The 15181-nt window shown below is 48.5% G+C and overlaps 3 protein-coding genes and 1 long non-coding RNA gene across 5 annotated transcripts; 2 read left to right on the forward strand and 2 right to left on the reverse strand.

Moving 5' to 3' along the window:
* The first annotated feature begins 444 nt into the window (after window positions 1-444).
* Window positions 445-3446, forward strand: LOC127761324 (uncharacterized). 2 transcript variants are annotated; one of them, XR_008015236.1, is made up of 3 exons: window positions 445-1086; window positions 2167-2273; window positions 2911-3446. It is a non-coding gene; the product is annotated as an uncharacterized LOC127761324 (long non-coding RNA). The 2 variants fall into 2 exon arrangements; XR_008015237.1 differs by having other exon boundaries at window positions 448-1075; window positions 2911-3444.
* A 2750-nt stretch (window positions 3447-6196) lies between these two features.
* LOC127762866 (endoglucanase 6) lies at window positions 6197-10007 on the forward strand. The gene is made up of 5 exons (XM_052287390.1): window positions 6197-6714; window positions 6808-7215; window positions 7301-7555; window positions 8938-9052; window positions 9158-10007. The coding sequence occupies exons 1-5, from the start codon at window positions 6484-6486 to the stop codon at window positions 9673-9675; spliced, it is 1527 nt and encodes a 508-aa protein (XP_052143350.1). The 5' UTR covers window positions 6197-6483; the 3' UTR covers window positions 9676-10007.
* On the reverse strand, window positions 9715-12364 carry LOC127762867 (uncharacterized protein At3g17950-like). The gene is made up of 2 exons (XM_052287391.1): window positions 10947-12364; window positions 9715-10867 (listed from the first exon to the last, which is right to left on the reverse strand). Exons 1-2 carry the CDS (start codon window positions 11022-11024, stop codon window positions 10373-10375), a joined length of 573 nt encoding a protein of 190 aa, XP_052143351.1. The 5' UTR covers window positions 11025-12364; the 3' UTR covers window positions 9715-10372.
* A 463-nt stretch (window positions 12365-12827) lies between these two features.
* On the reverse strand, window positions 12828-13532 carry LOC127762868 (probable calcium-binding protein CML20). The gene has a single exon (XM_052287392.1). The coding sequence runs from the start codon at window positions 13473-13475 to the stop codon at window positions 12951-12953; it is 525 nt and encodes a 174-aa protein (XP_052143352.1). The 5' UTR covers window positions 13476-13532; the 3' UTR covers window positions 12828-12950.
* Window positions 13533-15181: the final 1649 nt, after the last annotated feature.

Raw genomic sequence — 15181 nt, forward strand, 5'->3', positions numbered from 1 at the left:
TAGATCCGCCGTTGTATAACCCGCGATATTTTTGAAAATGACAATATAACCCATACTCTCGTTGCACCAACAAAGTTAGAAATGTGGTGAGAATGGAAAGTGGGAAGGAAGCTCTTCGGGTTCTTAACTAGTTTTGGAAGTACTAATGTGTACTTAAGGGGGACAGTTCGTTCTGATGGGGGTAACCTAGGATGATTAGGCAGCAATGTGCACCCCATGGCTCTGTGGCCAATCTCCTTGCAATGTGCTTTATTTATTAGCCTTTAACCTTGCTGTATCATATAAAATCTATAGCTTTTGCCGTGCCAACCACAATCGTCCATCACTGTGTGCCACTGTTTTACTGTCGCATGACGATAGGAGCCGCTCGATCCATTGTCAGCCTCCATCCAGCCGTTTGTTTTTTCCATTGCGTTCTACCAGCTTCTAGGTATTCCCACGAGTGTACGCATCGACGCCGCCGCCGCGGCTTGGGACGATTCTCCATATCTGCTCCTGCGAGTTCCTTCGCGTATCTGCCATCGCCGCTCCACTGTGCTCGCCTTTCCCCTCTCCACCATGCCACCTTGACCTTGCTCCCCGACGACCTCTACCACGCCACTGCTCGTCCTACTGAGGAAGCGGTGGCGGCGCCACGCCGCCACCAACACCCGGCGCCCGTGGGTGCACGTCGCGCCGTCACGGACGTGGGACGCCGTTCCTCGCATCGCCTCAGCGCCTCGCGGGGAGCCAGCGACGGTGGCCAACTCTCTCCGCTCTCTGGCCGGGCGGCCGGCGGCAGTCCGGCTCTCCGCGACTCCGCCTGTCCGCCACTCGGACGAGGCGGCAACTCCGCCTCTCCTCGCGTGTCGTTGTGCCTCGCCGGTCGCAGCCGTCTCCGCTCCCACTCTGCCTCTCCTCGCCCGCATAAATCTCTGCTCCAACTCCCGCTATCCGTCGCGCCGCTACCGCCTAGCCAGCCACCGGCCGCCGATACCGAGAGCCAGGGAGGTCGTGGCGTGTAGCACAGCAGGCAGTAGCAGTGCGCCGGTGCCACCTTCGGCCTTCGCCCTTCGATTCCGGCCTTCCCCTGCAGGTACTTTACAGGTCTGCTCCTTTACCTAATTTGCTCTATACTGATTTTTAATTGAAACTTGCTCTGTGCTATCAATTTGTTATTTTTGATTGTCGATTTGTGATTGTCTATTAGACTACTATCATAATGTCATTGCCGATTTGTGATTAGTGAATATGCATTTTTTGTGGTCCATTCCACAGTCATGAATATGTGGTTACAACATATGTTTGCTTATTTACACGGCAAGATTATTATATCGTGTGCCCCAATGACAGGAAAAATTAGTGCGTAAAATGGGAAGTGTTTTACCTAGCCTATAGTGCTTACTTCTTTAATCAGTAGATTGGGAGTTTAGGACTTTGCCTTTCTGAATGCTCAAATTGTATTCTCAGATTGCATTTAGGTGCATTCACAATCTTTTATGGCAATATGTCATGGTTAATTACATATTCTGCATGTAGCATCCAACCTGAAAACCATACAATTACTGCAGCATTTATTCCTAGCAATAGAGCATCTCTGCAAGCAGATGATGACATCTTTGTGCTGTAAGCTATTTCTGTAGAAGTATATGTCTTAAAAGTTGTACTATTTGGTAATGTTTCTAAATCTATCCATTTTCAACCTTGAGTTCAGTTTTCTGCAGTACACGATCCCTTCAAACAAAATTAAATAGCTAATAATTTAATTACCGGTATTCAGAGGACACTTTGACTTTTGTACTTATCACTGATGGAAAATTGAGAACACTTCCCTTTTTCTGGATAGAATCTCTGCTTTGACCTGATAACTTTATTATAACATGTTAAGGTATGGTATTGCATATACACATCGAAAAATATTCCCGAGATAACCAAACATGGTTACTAATGAAAAGTTTGGGAATTTACAACCTGTCTATGGCTATTCCCTTCATGTCCTGCTAAACAAAAATCAACCATCCAATTCAATATATTTGTCAAGTTGTGGTACTTCCTAGCTTTAAGAATTTTTATGGTGTCTACTTTACATGGTCTGCTGCTGATTAATCACGGCATATATATATTATATAGTAATTGCTTTTTTTGTCTGACTTATCATTCTCTTTTCCTGAACCATTCATTATTCAGTTTTACTGCCATAAATCAAGCTGGAATCATGTTTGCCTGCACCAACCATGATCTGTAGAATGCTTTTAAACAGGCATACAACACACCATTAGGGAATAATCTACAAGGTTTGGGCCATATAACTTCCCTTTTATATACTTTCTTTTGCACTTATTTTCCAAATTTATCGGTTGTATGTACATGATAGATAATACTGTCCCAGCATTGACCAATGTTTGAAGTTCAATTGTAGCAGGTCCAATGCTTGCTTTGAGTACAAAAATGTTTTATGTTTTGTCAGTGCTTTTTTTTCACCAGCTACAGATCAATAGGAACTACAATTATATTTCATTTTGTCATTCACACCTTAGCTTCCAGTTCACTAAATGGGGATGAAGGCTGAAGTCAACAGAGATATGAACTGTAGGGAAAATGTACCTTTTGTTACTTTGATTAGGAAGATTGAATGTTAATTTCAAGATGCAAATGGAGATCAATTTTCAGTCTTTCATATGTCAGCTTAAGTTTGTTCTGTTAAAAATGAAATGAAACTTGATTTCAATGCAAATGCTGGGGAGGGAGTGCTAGATTTCAAAATAAAATGCTATCTTTGCTTGCTTTATATGCGCTTAGCCCCTCATGAGCGTTGATCTTCATGTACCATATTACTCACATTACCTGTATTTTTTTGAATATCTACTGTATTTTTTAGAGCATCTGTGACGGTGCAATTATAATTGTTCATTCTTGACATGCACTATGCAGGAATATTGCTTCAAGGCAAAAGAACGAGACAACATATTAGGTTATCCCATTATGAACAGTTAGGTTGAGCTGCACCTTACATGGTGGGATCACTATCCATATTTTATTACACACATGTAATCTATTTATTTAAACTGCCCTGTCAATCCAATCTACTTTATATCCTTATCTTGGTGCTAGCAATATATTCAAATAGCTTTGCAATATGGATCTATGTTGATTACTACTTATCAACGAATTGCCAGTATGGACATATGTTGACAAGGTGACATCACAACATGTATATACAACGTAGAATCTATATACATCAACTGTGTCTTGTGCTTCACAACTATATGTGTGGAGCTTTCCAAGTCCACAAAACATTTAAGTTTTCTTTTACCTATCAGTATATGCTATATTATTCTAATATGTGCATAGATATATCTTACTCCGTTGCAATGTCTCTTTGTAATTTCAAATTTATTTTTGTATAGTTCAAATAACTAATGTGGTTACAAGCATTATCCGCAGCAATGCGCGGGGCCACTGACTAGTTTCTAATATGCACACATGGCTCTGTGGCCAATCTCCTTGCAATGTGCTTTATTTAGCCTTTAACCTTGCTGTATTTCTAACATGCAGAGAATGTTTTTTTTTGAAGGAAAAAAATTGGAATACTAAGAAGGAATTTAGCATTCAATATTGATAGAAAAGAAATTGGTGAGAAAACCTGCGTTCGAAGGGATTCGAACCTAGGCCAACACGTTGCTCCTGGCAGCTCCTTGCCAGCCGAGCTAGGTGCCGTTCTCAATATGCAGAGAATGTTGCACCTAAGCATCTTAACTAGACTGGTCGTTCCACGAGGGCAAGAGCAATACAAGCTCCTCGTAAGAGGGACCTTGTGCCTAAAAGGTGTGCCATGTGGGATGACGCTACTACTAAGAAACTCAGTTCACAATGGAGATCAACTAGATATTTCTATTTTCCTCTCCATCTCCCTCTCGTACGTTCCCCTATCCGCCTCCCTCTTGTGCATCGCCGTTGCTGTGATCCTCTTCGCTGGTCACGCGCCTCCCCTCCTCCATCTCCGACCACCGTGCATCCCCTCCTCCATCTCCGGCCGTTGTGCCTTCCCTTCTTTTCTCTTGCCGCCAAGTCTTCCCTTCTTCCTCCGTGCATGGATCCATGTTCATTGTTACCAAATTGAGTTTAGACGGCGCGAATCGTTCTTCGGCAGTGTGAATTGAGCTCGGGCGGGGCGAAGCAATCTCCAACAGTGCTAATCGAGCACTAACGGTGGATCGAGACTGAGCGGTGTGGCAGATCAATCTCGGGTAGCATAGAGAGGTGGACAATGGCGAGCTCCTTGACGCGGTGGTGCAGTTCGAGGGACGACACGGTGGTGCAGTTCGAGGGACGACAGGCTCCCTCCCAAGCCGTCGAGACGAGCTCCCTCACCAGCCACCAAGACAAGCTCTCTCTCCGGCCTCCCTCTCCCTTCCCCTTGCGGTGCGGGATGTGAACTATGGGTCAAACCTGACGAATCCTGACACATTCTAACGAGGAACGTATGCTCAGACTAGGATCCGCAGACGTGGCATAGAATCTTTGGCGTGGCTTGTTGGTGCAGAATGATACCTACTCGCATTGTGAAAGCCCTGAGTACATGGTCCAGCGATAATGTGCAGCATGGTAATCTTTCTTGAGCCATTTGCGTATTGTGGTGTTTTCCGTGAAACACGTACGAATGGTCTCGGCATGGCCAAAAGCAACTCGAGAACATACAGTTCCGGCCGTTGGTTGGCACTCAACATGCCATTTCACCTACTAGAAAGTACGGGCAACTTTCCAATCTTATAGACTCGGTCACGACTCACGAGCTGTCTCGGACGTTCTTAAACGCACGCACCAAAACTGCCGTTGCCACTAGTGATATCACTGCGCGAGCCGCAGGCTGCCAGGCTCCCCCACCGCTCCACCGCCGCGCGCTGTATCCGTCAAAAGCGTCGAAGCGTGCAGCGACGATCTTTCCGTCTTTTCCCGGCAAGAACCTTGCCTAGCTTTAGCTAGCCAAGCTGCATCAGAGCGTGCAAGCCAAGTGGCGGTAGCCTCACCGAACTGGCTGGACGCGAAGTGGACGGGAACTCGTCTCTTTACTTCTCTAGCCGTTGGATCGATCGATCAGCCGGTCAGATATACGCGGACACTTGCCATCGCCCGTCCGTCAATGCCTGCAAAATTCCAAGAAAACGGGTTTTGCAAGGGCAGGCCGGCAGGCATTCTCCTTCCTTCGTCATCTTCTTCTCCAGGTCTGCTTTAACGGCTCTCCGTCCTTCGCCACAGCAACCTAGTAACTGCACTCTCACTGTGCCGGGGGACCCATGCTACGGTGCCCTTTGCATGCCCCGGCCCAACGGTCACATTTAACAAAAACCGCCGGATCTCATGACGGCGATGGCCGAAATGCCGTGGGACCGGGTCGTCAGCTCCTCTGTCTCTGCCGTGATTGATGGTGTCATAGATTGCAATGCACGGATCGATCTAAAGGTCTACTGTGCTTATGGATGTTTGGCACGCGATTAAAGCCTAGAACTACGCTTGTTATAAGGACAGTATGCATGTTCCAGATTATGGGCAGAAATAGCGGCATTAGCGTAGAACAAAAAAATAGTGGCATTAGAGTAACAAACTTTCAACGGAGACGCTGAGCAGATTTTATCTCAGTGGGTAAAAATACTGAAGGACGAGCAAGGTGAAAAGTGAAAACACGATTGATCACGGGGAGGAGCAATGACCCGGCATTGAAAAACAACACACCACGCAGAGCTGTATAACTAATGGAATGAAATGTAAAAGTCGAAACTCTAGCTGTCGCTTGTAGTACTACTCGTTTCAAAGAGCCTGTTTGCTGGAGTATACTACTGATCAGTGATCACTGGCTGCCCGTACGCCCAAATCTGGCAATTACAACTTCGGATAGAACAATCCAAGGTTTCCCAAAAGGTCAGACTTCGTAGGAGTAAAATACATTCCCAGGTACTAAACCGCACCATTATACTCCAGCTGCAGTCTTTCCAGAGGTCCAACGGCCGAAACGAACCAAACTAACCAACCAACCTTTCACAGCACAGTACGCCTCCTCCGCCGCAACGTTCGCCGCATCCACGCGTCGGCGCCTCACTGGCCCTTGCCCCAGCATCCTAGGCTGTTTTTTCTCCCCATGGTCCAACGGTCCCACCCGTCATTCCGTCCGAACATGTCTGCGGCCGTCACGTGCAGTATTTATCCGCCGACCCGTTCGGCTCCGGCTCACTGGCATCCACCTCACTCGCCTCCCTGGCATTATTAAACCCCGCCTCGTTGCCAAGCCGATCACTCTGTGCAACACCGTGCGGTAGCAGAGCAAGAGCAGCAAAAAAAAACCACCACGCCTCGTTCAGTCACTCGCACGCTCGCTCGATCACCCGGCCGCCGCGAAGCGTCGACCGAAGTGTATCGCACATTTCGAAAGTTCTTCGCGGGCAACAGAAAGCAGTTTGTGGTGTGCATTGCCGATTTGCCATTGCGTTGGGTTCATTTCTTCCATCGGCAATGCTGGCGGCGTCGTTGAGAGTCGAGGCGGTGGCGGTGGTTGCTGCGGCTGTGCTGGTGCTGCTGCTCTCGCCGGCTGCGGTGGTGGTGGTGGCCGGGCAGCATGATTACGGCGACGCGCTCCATAAGAGCATACTGTTCTTTGAGGGACAGCGCTCCGGCAGGCTTCCTCCCGACCAGCGTCTCCGCTGGCGCCGCGACTCCGGCCTCCACGACGGCGCCGCCGCCGGCGTACGTATTCTCGTCCTATAACTTGGCGTTAAGAATGTACTACTGGTGAAGCAGCATTGTGATTTGTGAGTAACCTGCTGTGGCCGCGTGTAGGTGGACTTGACCGGAGGGTACTACGACGCCGGCGACAACGTGAAGTTCGGGTTCCCGATGGCGTTCACGGCGACGCTGATGTCGTGGGGGCTGATCGACTTCGGGCGGAGCTTCGGGCCGCACAAGGAGGAGGCGAGGAAGGCGGTGCGGTGGGCGACGGACTACCTGATGAAGGCGACGGCGAAGCCCAACACCGTGTACGTGCAGGTCGGCGACGCCTTCCGCGACCACTCGTGCTGGGAGCGGCCCGAGGACATGGACACGCCCCGCACCGTCTACAAGGTCGACCCCTCCCACCCCGGCTCCGACGTCGCCGCCGAGACCGCCGCCGCCCTCGCCGCCGGCTCCATCGTCTTCCGCGACGCCGACCCCGCCTACTCCAAGCGCCTCCTCGACCGCGCCATCGCCGTAAGTACACCAGTGCGCGCCACCGCAGCAGCATTGATTTCGATTGTTTCCTCATGTCCACGTTATCTGCTTCGTGTACTCCTAGGTGTTCGAGTTCGCGGACAAGTACCGGGGCCCCTACAGCAGCAGCCTCCACGACGCGGTGTGCCCCTGCTACTGCGACTTCTCCGGGTACAAGGACGAGCTGCTCTGGGGCGCGGCGTGGCTGCACAAGGCGTCGCGCCGCCGCGAGTACCGCGAGTACATCAAGAAGAACGAGGTGGTGCTCGGCGCCAGCGAGTCCATCAACGAGTTCGGCTGGGACAACAAGCACGCCGGCATCAACGTCCTCATCTCCAAGGTAAATGCACCATTCCTCCATGATTTTACTACTGTGTGCCGATGCTGACGCGCTTTTCAAAGAAGCCTCGTCATTTTTGGCAGCTTCATTATGCCTTCGTCTTTCACAAAGAGTTGCCCAAACCGCAAGTTATCCGGTAGTACTCTTGAAACCTCTTTTCACTGTTAATAATAAAGATCTACTAATGACTGCATAACTGACTGCGTACGGAATTGAACCTTTTAAGTTTTAACCCTTTTAGCTTTACATGTGGGCTCAATCAGGTTTGTTCTGAACTTCTGATGCTTGTCTTTGAATACTCAAAGAGTCAAAGTAAGCCAGTACACCCTGACGGCCGTGACAGGAGAACTGCTAGTAATAGCGTCCTTTGACTAACAGCCTAATCCATCGTATTTCCTCCGTTCCATAATATAAAACATGCATGTATATAAGCAATTAACTATGACTCATTCTCTATTAATTATTTTTTAATCCTCTCTCTCATGTTCTCTAATTCTAAGAGCACCCGTAATGGTAAAGTAAGTTGCTCTCTATAAAACATGTACATCTCAGCAATAGACTAGATTAATAGTAAACCACCTCAATAGTATATCTACATGGGTATCTATACCTCTCTCATGCATTGCCTCGTTTTTCTCTATAGATTATCTCTAAGTTAGTAGATAGCTTTGCTCTTTCTATTCATTTAATATCTTCCAAATAGAAAAATATACTGACATGGATCGTGTAGAGAGCTTATAGATAATCATTGTGGGTGCCCTAATGAATACATGCAATGTATTTATTAGGATGATCCAAACTACAATATGATAATAATTATTTTTTGGTATTTGGGTTAAGGGTGGTTATGCCTTAGAGCAAGTATAATAGTGAGCTATAAGCCTACTATAAGCTTAGGTGGATAAGAGAGATACTAAAAAATCAAAGTTGTGGGCTCTTATGCAAGAGCTAGCTTATCACAAGATCCAAGACAAATATATAAGTGAGAGATAGAGAGAAGAGAAGAAAAATATAGCCAACCTTATAGTAGGAACTGAGCTAGTATACTATTATCCTTGCTCTTATATTTTGGAATGGAGGGAGTACTAGTAGAGTAGTAGTGTACGACTACTGTATGAGCATGCTTGTCCGTTGCACTGCGCTCCTCCTATGATAGCCTCCTAGGTCCTTGTGCTCCGGTTGCTGCCCGTGCTGCAGTCTACTGTAGAAGTAGCAGGGAAGAACGCTTTTCAGTGCTCACGGTCACGGGTCGATCGATTCTCTCGTGCAATGTCCAAAACACCCTGAGTTCTAGCCTTCTAGGGGCCAGTACTACAAACAACTGTACTACCAGTAGGAGTATCACTGTACTGCTTACGTTAATTAATCTTGCGTTACTCCAGGAGGTTCTGATGGGGAAGGACGAGTACTTCCAGTCGTTCCGTGTCAACGCCGACAACTTCATGTGCAGCCTCCTCCCGGGCATCTCTAATCACCCCCAGATCCAGTACTCCCCAGGTTAATCAATCTCTCTATCACCATCTCTCTCTCTCTCTCTCTCTCTCTCTCTCTCTCAGCTAGAACCGCAGCTCTTAAATTTGTTGTGTTGGCATTGCAATGCAGGTGGGCTGCTGTTCAAGGTTGGGGGCAGCAACATGCAGCACGTGACATCGCTGTCGTTCCTGCTGCTCGCCTACTCCAACTACCTGAGCCACGCCGGCGCGCGGGTGTCGTGCGGCGCGGGCGGCTCGGCGTCGCCGACGCAGCTCCGCCGCGTGGCCAAGCGCCAGGTGGACTACATCCTCGGCGACAACCCGCTGCGGATGTCGTACATGGTGGGCTACGGCGCCAGGTTCCCGCGGCGGATCCACCACCGCGGGAGCTCCCTCCCGTCCGTCGCCGCGCACCCGGCGCGGATCGGGTGCAAGGGCGGCGCCGCCTACTACGCCAGCGCGGCGCCCAACCCCAACCTGCTGGTGGGCGCCGTCGTGGGCGGGCCCAGCGACGCCACGGACGCGTTCCCCGACGCGCGCGCCGTGTTCCAGCAGTCGGAGCCCACCACGTACATCAACGCGCCGCTCATGGGCCTCCTCGCCTACTTCTCCGCCCACCCAAACCCAGCCGAGTGGGCCGACGACTAGAACAACCCGCCAAAGTATATCAGCTATACGGGCCTGGGCTATTGTTTGTTTTGTCAGGGCCGAATCGGGTGATTATTGCCTGGTTGAATGATACTACTTGTGTAACCAAATATAGTTAACTTCCTCTACAAAACCCCAACAAAGTATAGTTAACTGCAGCCACCTCCTTTCATGCGAAAAATATCGGCCAGGAGGAATGCATAGGCTTTATTAGGCTGCTACTCCTACTAGCAATGTTGTAACAGTACTGTAGACATAGTTACACTTGTACTGCTATGGTTCAGCGAGTGGATTATATATAAAGTGCACCACCGACGTTTCCTCTGAACAAATGCTGCACCCTGTGTACTGAATTCACCCTGTCAGACGCTGACTCAGGCGACTAGTGACAATCCAATGGACCAGCAAAGGCAGCAGAGGCGGGGATCACATGTCGAGCTTCTGTTCACGGGTGAAATCCGTGAATCTCTCCGCTGCGTACTTGTGCTGGCACCTGGCGGGCATCACTAGAACGGTGTGGTCGGTGGGTCTCGATCTCTCTCAATCGTCATGCCTATTTTCAACTACATCAGGTGCAAATTTCCAAATTCTTGGTAGTAATTTCAATCACGAATACGCAGGAAATCATTGTTCATCAGTAATGCTTGCTTGCATGTGGAAGGGGTAAACTTAAAAGCAGAACAAGTGTAATGACAAATCAGGCTCCGCCGCTGCAGATGGCGGTGAGCAGCACCGGCAGCCTCACTAGCGACGACGACGTCGCCTGCGCCGACCTCCGCAGCTGCCACTTGGCCCTCTCCTCCCGCGCAGGCAGCGCTCTCCCGTTGTCGAACAGCGGCGTCGACGACTTCCTCTCCTCCACGCCGTCGCCGGAGAGCAGCCCGGTGCCCGCGAGCTGCCTCTCCATGTGCAAGAAGTGGCCCAGCGACGTCGTGCCGCCGGCGTCGTCCCTGCAAAGGCGCCACCAGCTGCCGCCGGCGCCGCGCCAGCGCCTACGCCTCCACCTCCTGCGCCACCGCCGCCCGTCCTCCTCCTCCTCTGCCGCGGCGGCGCGGGGCCTCTCACTCTCCTCCCCTCCGTCCCGCGCCGCCTCCCCCTGCTGCTGCTGCTGCTCCTCGTCGTCGTCGAAGGAAACGCCCATGAGCGTCCCCAGCGTCGTGCTCCGGTCCCGAAAGAACGACGACCCCGTGGACTACAACAGAGCAACATCCACACCCATATCAAGATCTCCAAAACAAATGAAATGGCACGGCTAATGATTCTTTGTGTACCTCGGTGTCGACATCGGAGGAAGAGGGTGACGTCTCGGCGGAGGACGAGGTCGGTATCATGCCAGCGTCGCCGTCCATATCCTCTCCTTCCGGCCGGCGGCTCAATGGGTGAAGTGTGATCGTGATGTGCTCTAGAAAAACTTATCTGCTTCTCCCGTCGAATCGAGGGTAGTGGTGTTTTCTATGCGGGCTGCGACTGCGGCTGCGGCAGTGGCGCAAGGCAACAACGGTCAAGGGAAATGAATGAATGAATACTCCAGCTTGAGCTTTGAGCCTCTGACAGTCTGACTGAATGTGGGGTAGAGGCAATCAGGCGAAGAGAGTAGGTTCCCTACAATAAGCGACTTTCAAGGCGGTGTTTGACTGAACTGTTAACAAACAGTGAGCTCCTGCCGATTATATTAATTAAGACACCTTCTAATCAGACTCGTTGGATTAGAGCAAATTTAATAGTATAGCCCACTAATAACTCCAATTCATATATAGACAATCTAATAGCAATTTATATAATAGTTGTTTACTATACTATTAATATATGGACCCACTTGTCATACATACATTGCGTCTTATAGTCTGTACTGTAGCTGGCTACAGATCTGTAGCCCGCTGCTCTTCTCTCTCATTCTTTATCTCATTAAAATATGTTTACAGCTGGCTAATAGCCTGCTATTATACGAAGAACTGATACATGGGCGTGGGTCCCAATTCCCAAACGTTTAAGAGCAAGTTTAATAGTATAGCTCACTACTACCTCCAATTCATTTATAGTCAATCTAATAGTCAATTCATGCAAATAGTTGCTTACTGTACTGTTAATATATGGTCTCACCTATCATACACATATTGCATCTTAGAGTTCGTGCTGCAACTGGTTACAGATCCGCAGTCCGCTGCTTTTCTCTCTCATCTTTTACTATCTCACTAAAATATATTTATAGTTGGCTAATAGTATTCTATTATACCTGCTGCTCTAAGCACGTGGATACTGAGAAAAGACCTGCAAGCGGGTACTATACAGGAATACATGCCACCACTACACCGCTACGCAAGGATGGAACGTATCGGTATTTTTCAGCCCGAAGAATCAAATCATCAGCGGTGCCGTGCCAGTGCGCACGATGCACACATGGAGTCGACCTGCAATGGCCTCACGTATGATGGATTTCTCACGGGCGGGCACGCATGGGCGGAGCGTCACGCGTCCGTTCCTTCCGGTGCGCGGAGCCGTGCAAAATATAATAACCGTGTGGGAATCCCAAAGTCAATAGGCAGTAGTAAAAAAAGAGGAACAGTCGTGCAGTAAAAACAAAAATTAGTTGCTCACCTTTAACTTCGGCTCATGCAAACAAAACATAAACGCGGTAATTTGGAGTAGATAGATACTCCTCGTTATGTGGTGGCTGTTTAAGCAGCGAGAGGAAATCAACTAAGCAGTTAAAAGTTTTTAAAAATCAACTGACAAGTATGGTTATTCTGTTATTCTGCACCAGATAGGTCCTTGAAACGATCAATATATCAAGCAGAATGAATCAAAAAAAACATTTATCAAGCCGAAAAGCAATACTCAAGTTTGCATACCTATTTCATTGAAATCTCCCATGCATTTGGGATCATGCATTGGCATATCACCATATCAGTATTCATCTAACAACCCTTTCAGCCAAAAAAAAAAAACCCGCTCGTTTCATTGAGATTTTCCAATACATTTGGACTCATCCATATCAGTATTCGTCAAATTAACTATGCTTTCACCAAAAAAAAGTCCCAAGTAGTTTCGATCTGACCACTAAAAACGCCACACGAACTACCAAAAAAGTCCCAACTAGTTTCAATCTGACCACTAAAAACGCCACACAAACTTAGTTGGGTGAGGCTAATAGATCGAAGCAATTAGAATGCGAAATCCTAAAGCGAATCCTGATTAACAACTGGGGCTAAGTTCAGTAGTAGTAGGTACATACGACGATGCGCGGCGAGTGACGAGACGATGGCCGGTCGGGTGGATCACGCCTGCTTGCTCATCATGGCCTTGAACTCGTCGAAGGAGATGACCCCGTCGCCGTCGCTGTCCACGGCCGCGACGATCTCCGCGCACTGCTCAGCCGTCAGATCCATCCCGTCGAGGTTCAGCCTACGCAGCGCGCGGCGCAGCTCCTCCGCCGTGATCACACCGTTCCCGTCCTCGTCGTACTCGTCGAACGCGGCGCGCAGCGCGTCCAATCCCCCGCCCTCCATCACCGCGCGGAGCTCCTCGATGCTGACGAACCCGTCCCCGTCCCTGTCCGCGGCGGCGACCATCTCCTCGGCCTCGTCCACCGAGCACCCGTAGAACTCCCTCATCTCCGCGGCCGAGATGAGGCCGTCGCCGTCGGTGTCGAAGCAGCGGAAGACGCGGATCAGCTCCGGCTCGGCCTCCCGCTCCAAGGACAACGGGGACTGGGAGGGATCCAGGACAGCCGGGGGCGGCGAGCGGCTGCGGCTGCGGCGGAGGCGACCACATGAGGCGGCGGCGGAAACGACGAGACCCATGGCGAGACAGATGGTGCGGCGCGCGTTTCCGTTTTGATCGGTGTGTAGGTTTGGGGGTTTGGGGCTCTCGGGCGATGGGGTTGGTTTTGGTCCTCTTTTATTTAGCGCTTGACCAGAGATGGTCTTCAACGGGGCCCACAAAACTTGCCGCTGTGTGTTTGGCTGGCGACAAGGGTAGTGCCAATCTGTGCCATGCTAATATTTTGGAAGTTTGAAATATCATTTTGGTAGTATTTGGATTTTGACTAATTTTTGCATAGCTAATAATAAATCTACTCTATCAAATTTAGTAGTGCCAAAACTTAGTACCAATATTTTGGTAGGGCCTCAAACCAAACCTAGATTACGGCCAGCTTGAATCTTGAATCTGGTAAATCGACCACAAACATTGTTGAAGCGAATGATATTGGCTAAGAGTGGGTGACATAAGTAGATAGAAATTACTATATCAAATTTGCGTTGAGGCGAAGGAGATATAAGATAAAAGAGAAAAATATGGTCTATAAATTTGTAGTTCAACCGTATCACGGACTCGTGGGTTAGATATTAATAATTTAGTATATATATCCATAACAAACAGTTGTATGAGTATATCTATACCGAGCTATTATATAACTAGACTATAAGATTGACAAAATATGTTAATTATTAGATTTGGTACGTATTAACTATACCACCGATCTTAATAACTCTTAAGGCTCTCTTAGTTTCATATGTGGTATGCTATTGTTGCCATCGACGAATAGAGCTTTACATTAAATGTGAAAAGCTTTTTTTTTTAAAAAAAATGTGAAGTAACATATATCCACCCGATGTATGACCAGGGAGACGGGTGATGCAATGGTGCTGGCGTGGTCGCCACTCGCACTATCATGACTGCTTCTAGGAAGAGGTGTGGGGTGTTAGGTGGAATAGTTGATTGCCATGTTGTCCGACCAAGCCAATGACTCCCTTGCACGTCCTTTTACTTAAGGCCGACAAAGTGGGCACCACAAACATCCGCAAGTACACCGGTTGCCTTTTCCATATCCCACACGTGCGCAGAGGACGTGCAACACGCCTCCAACTCAGCTGGCTTGAAAAGGGGCCTATGTGGACTCAAGAATTGGGTTCACTTGTCAATAAGGTACAAGAATAATCATACCTAACCCCCTGTGTGTAAGAATTCATTTGTAAGGAGATGGCCAATGTGGTATCGCCGTGAACTGTAACGGTAATAGCAATGTTTCAGGTCCTAGAGGAAATAAGGTAGGTCCCACCATACCCTATGTTTATGACGACAATGTTTAAGATAAGAATAGATGTTAAGATGGGTCCCGCGTTTATGTAAACAAATTTTACATTAATGTGGGTCCCACCATACCATAATCTATTCTCATCCTCTTTAGTGTGCATATGTGATTTATCTCATTATTTTATTTTTTAAGGTTGAGCCATAAACTTATGGCTATTTTTAGCATTTAATGTCTCATGGCTAATGCTCATAATGTATATGGCGAGTCATAAGGCCTTATGGCTCATTTTTATGGCACATTGTGGATGCCCTAAGAAGAGAGGCATGACCACGTAGAAAGGGGACCCCAGATCTAAACCAAGAAAAAAAAAAGGAAAAGCAACTCTTAACTCTTGACTACTACCACAAATCCAAAAAAAAGGAAAACCACACTAGGGTGTTATGCTTCTCAGTTACCTAAACCAATATAATT

The sequence above is a fragment of the Oryza glaberrima genome, chromosome 2, assembly GCF_000147395.1.
Source record: "Oryza glaberrima chromosome 2, OglaRS2, whole genome shotgun sequence".
NCBI lineage: Eukaryota > Viridiplantae > Streptophyta > Magnoliopsida > Poales > Poaceae > Oryza > Oryza glaberrima.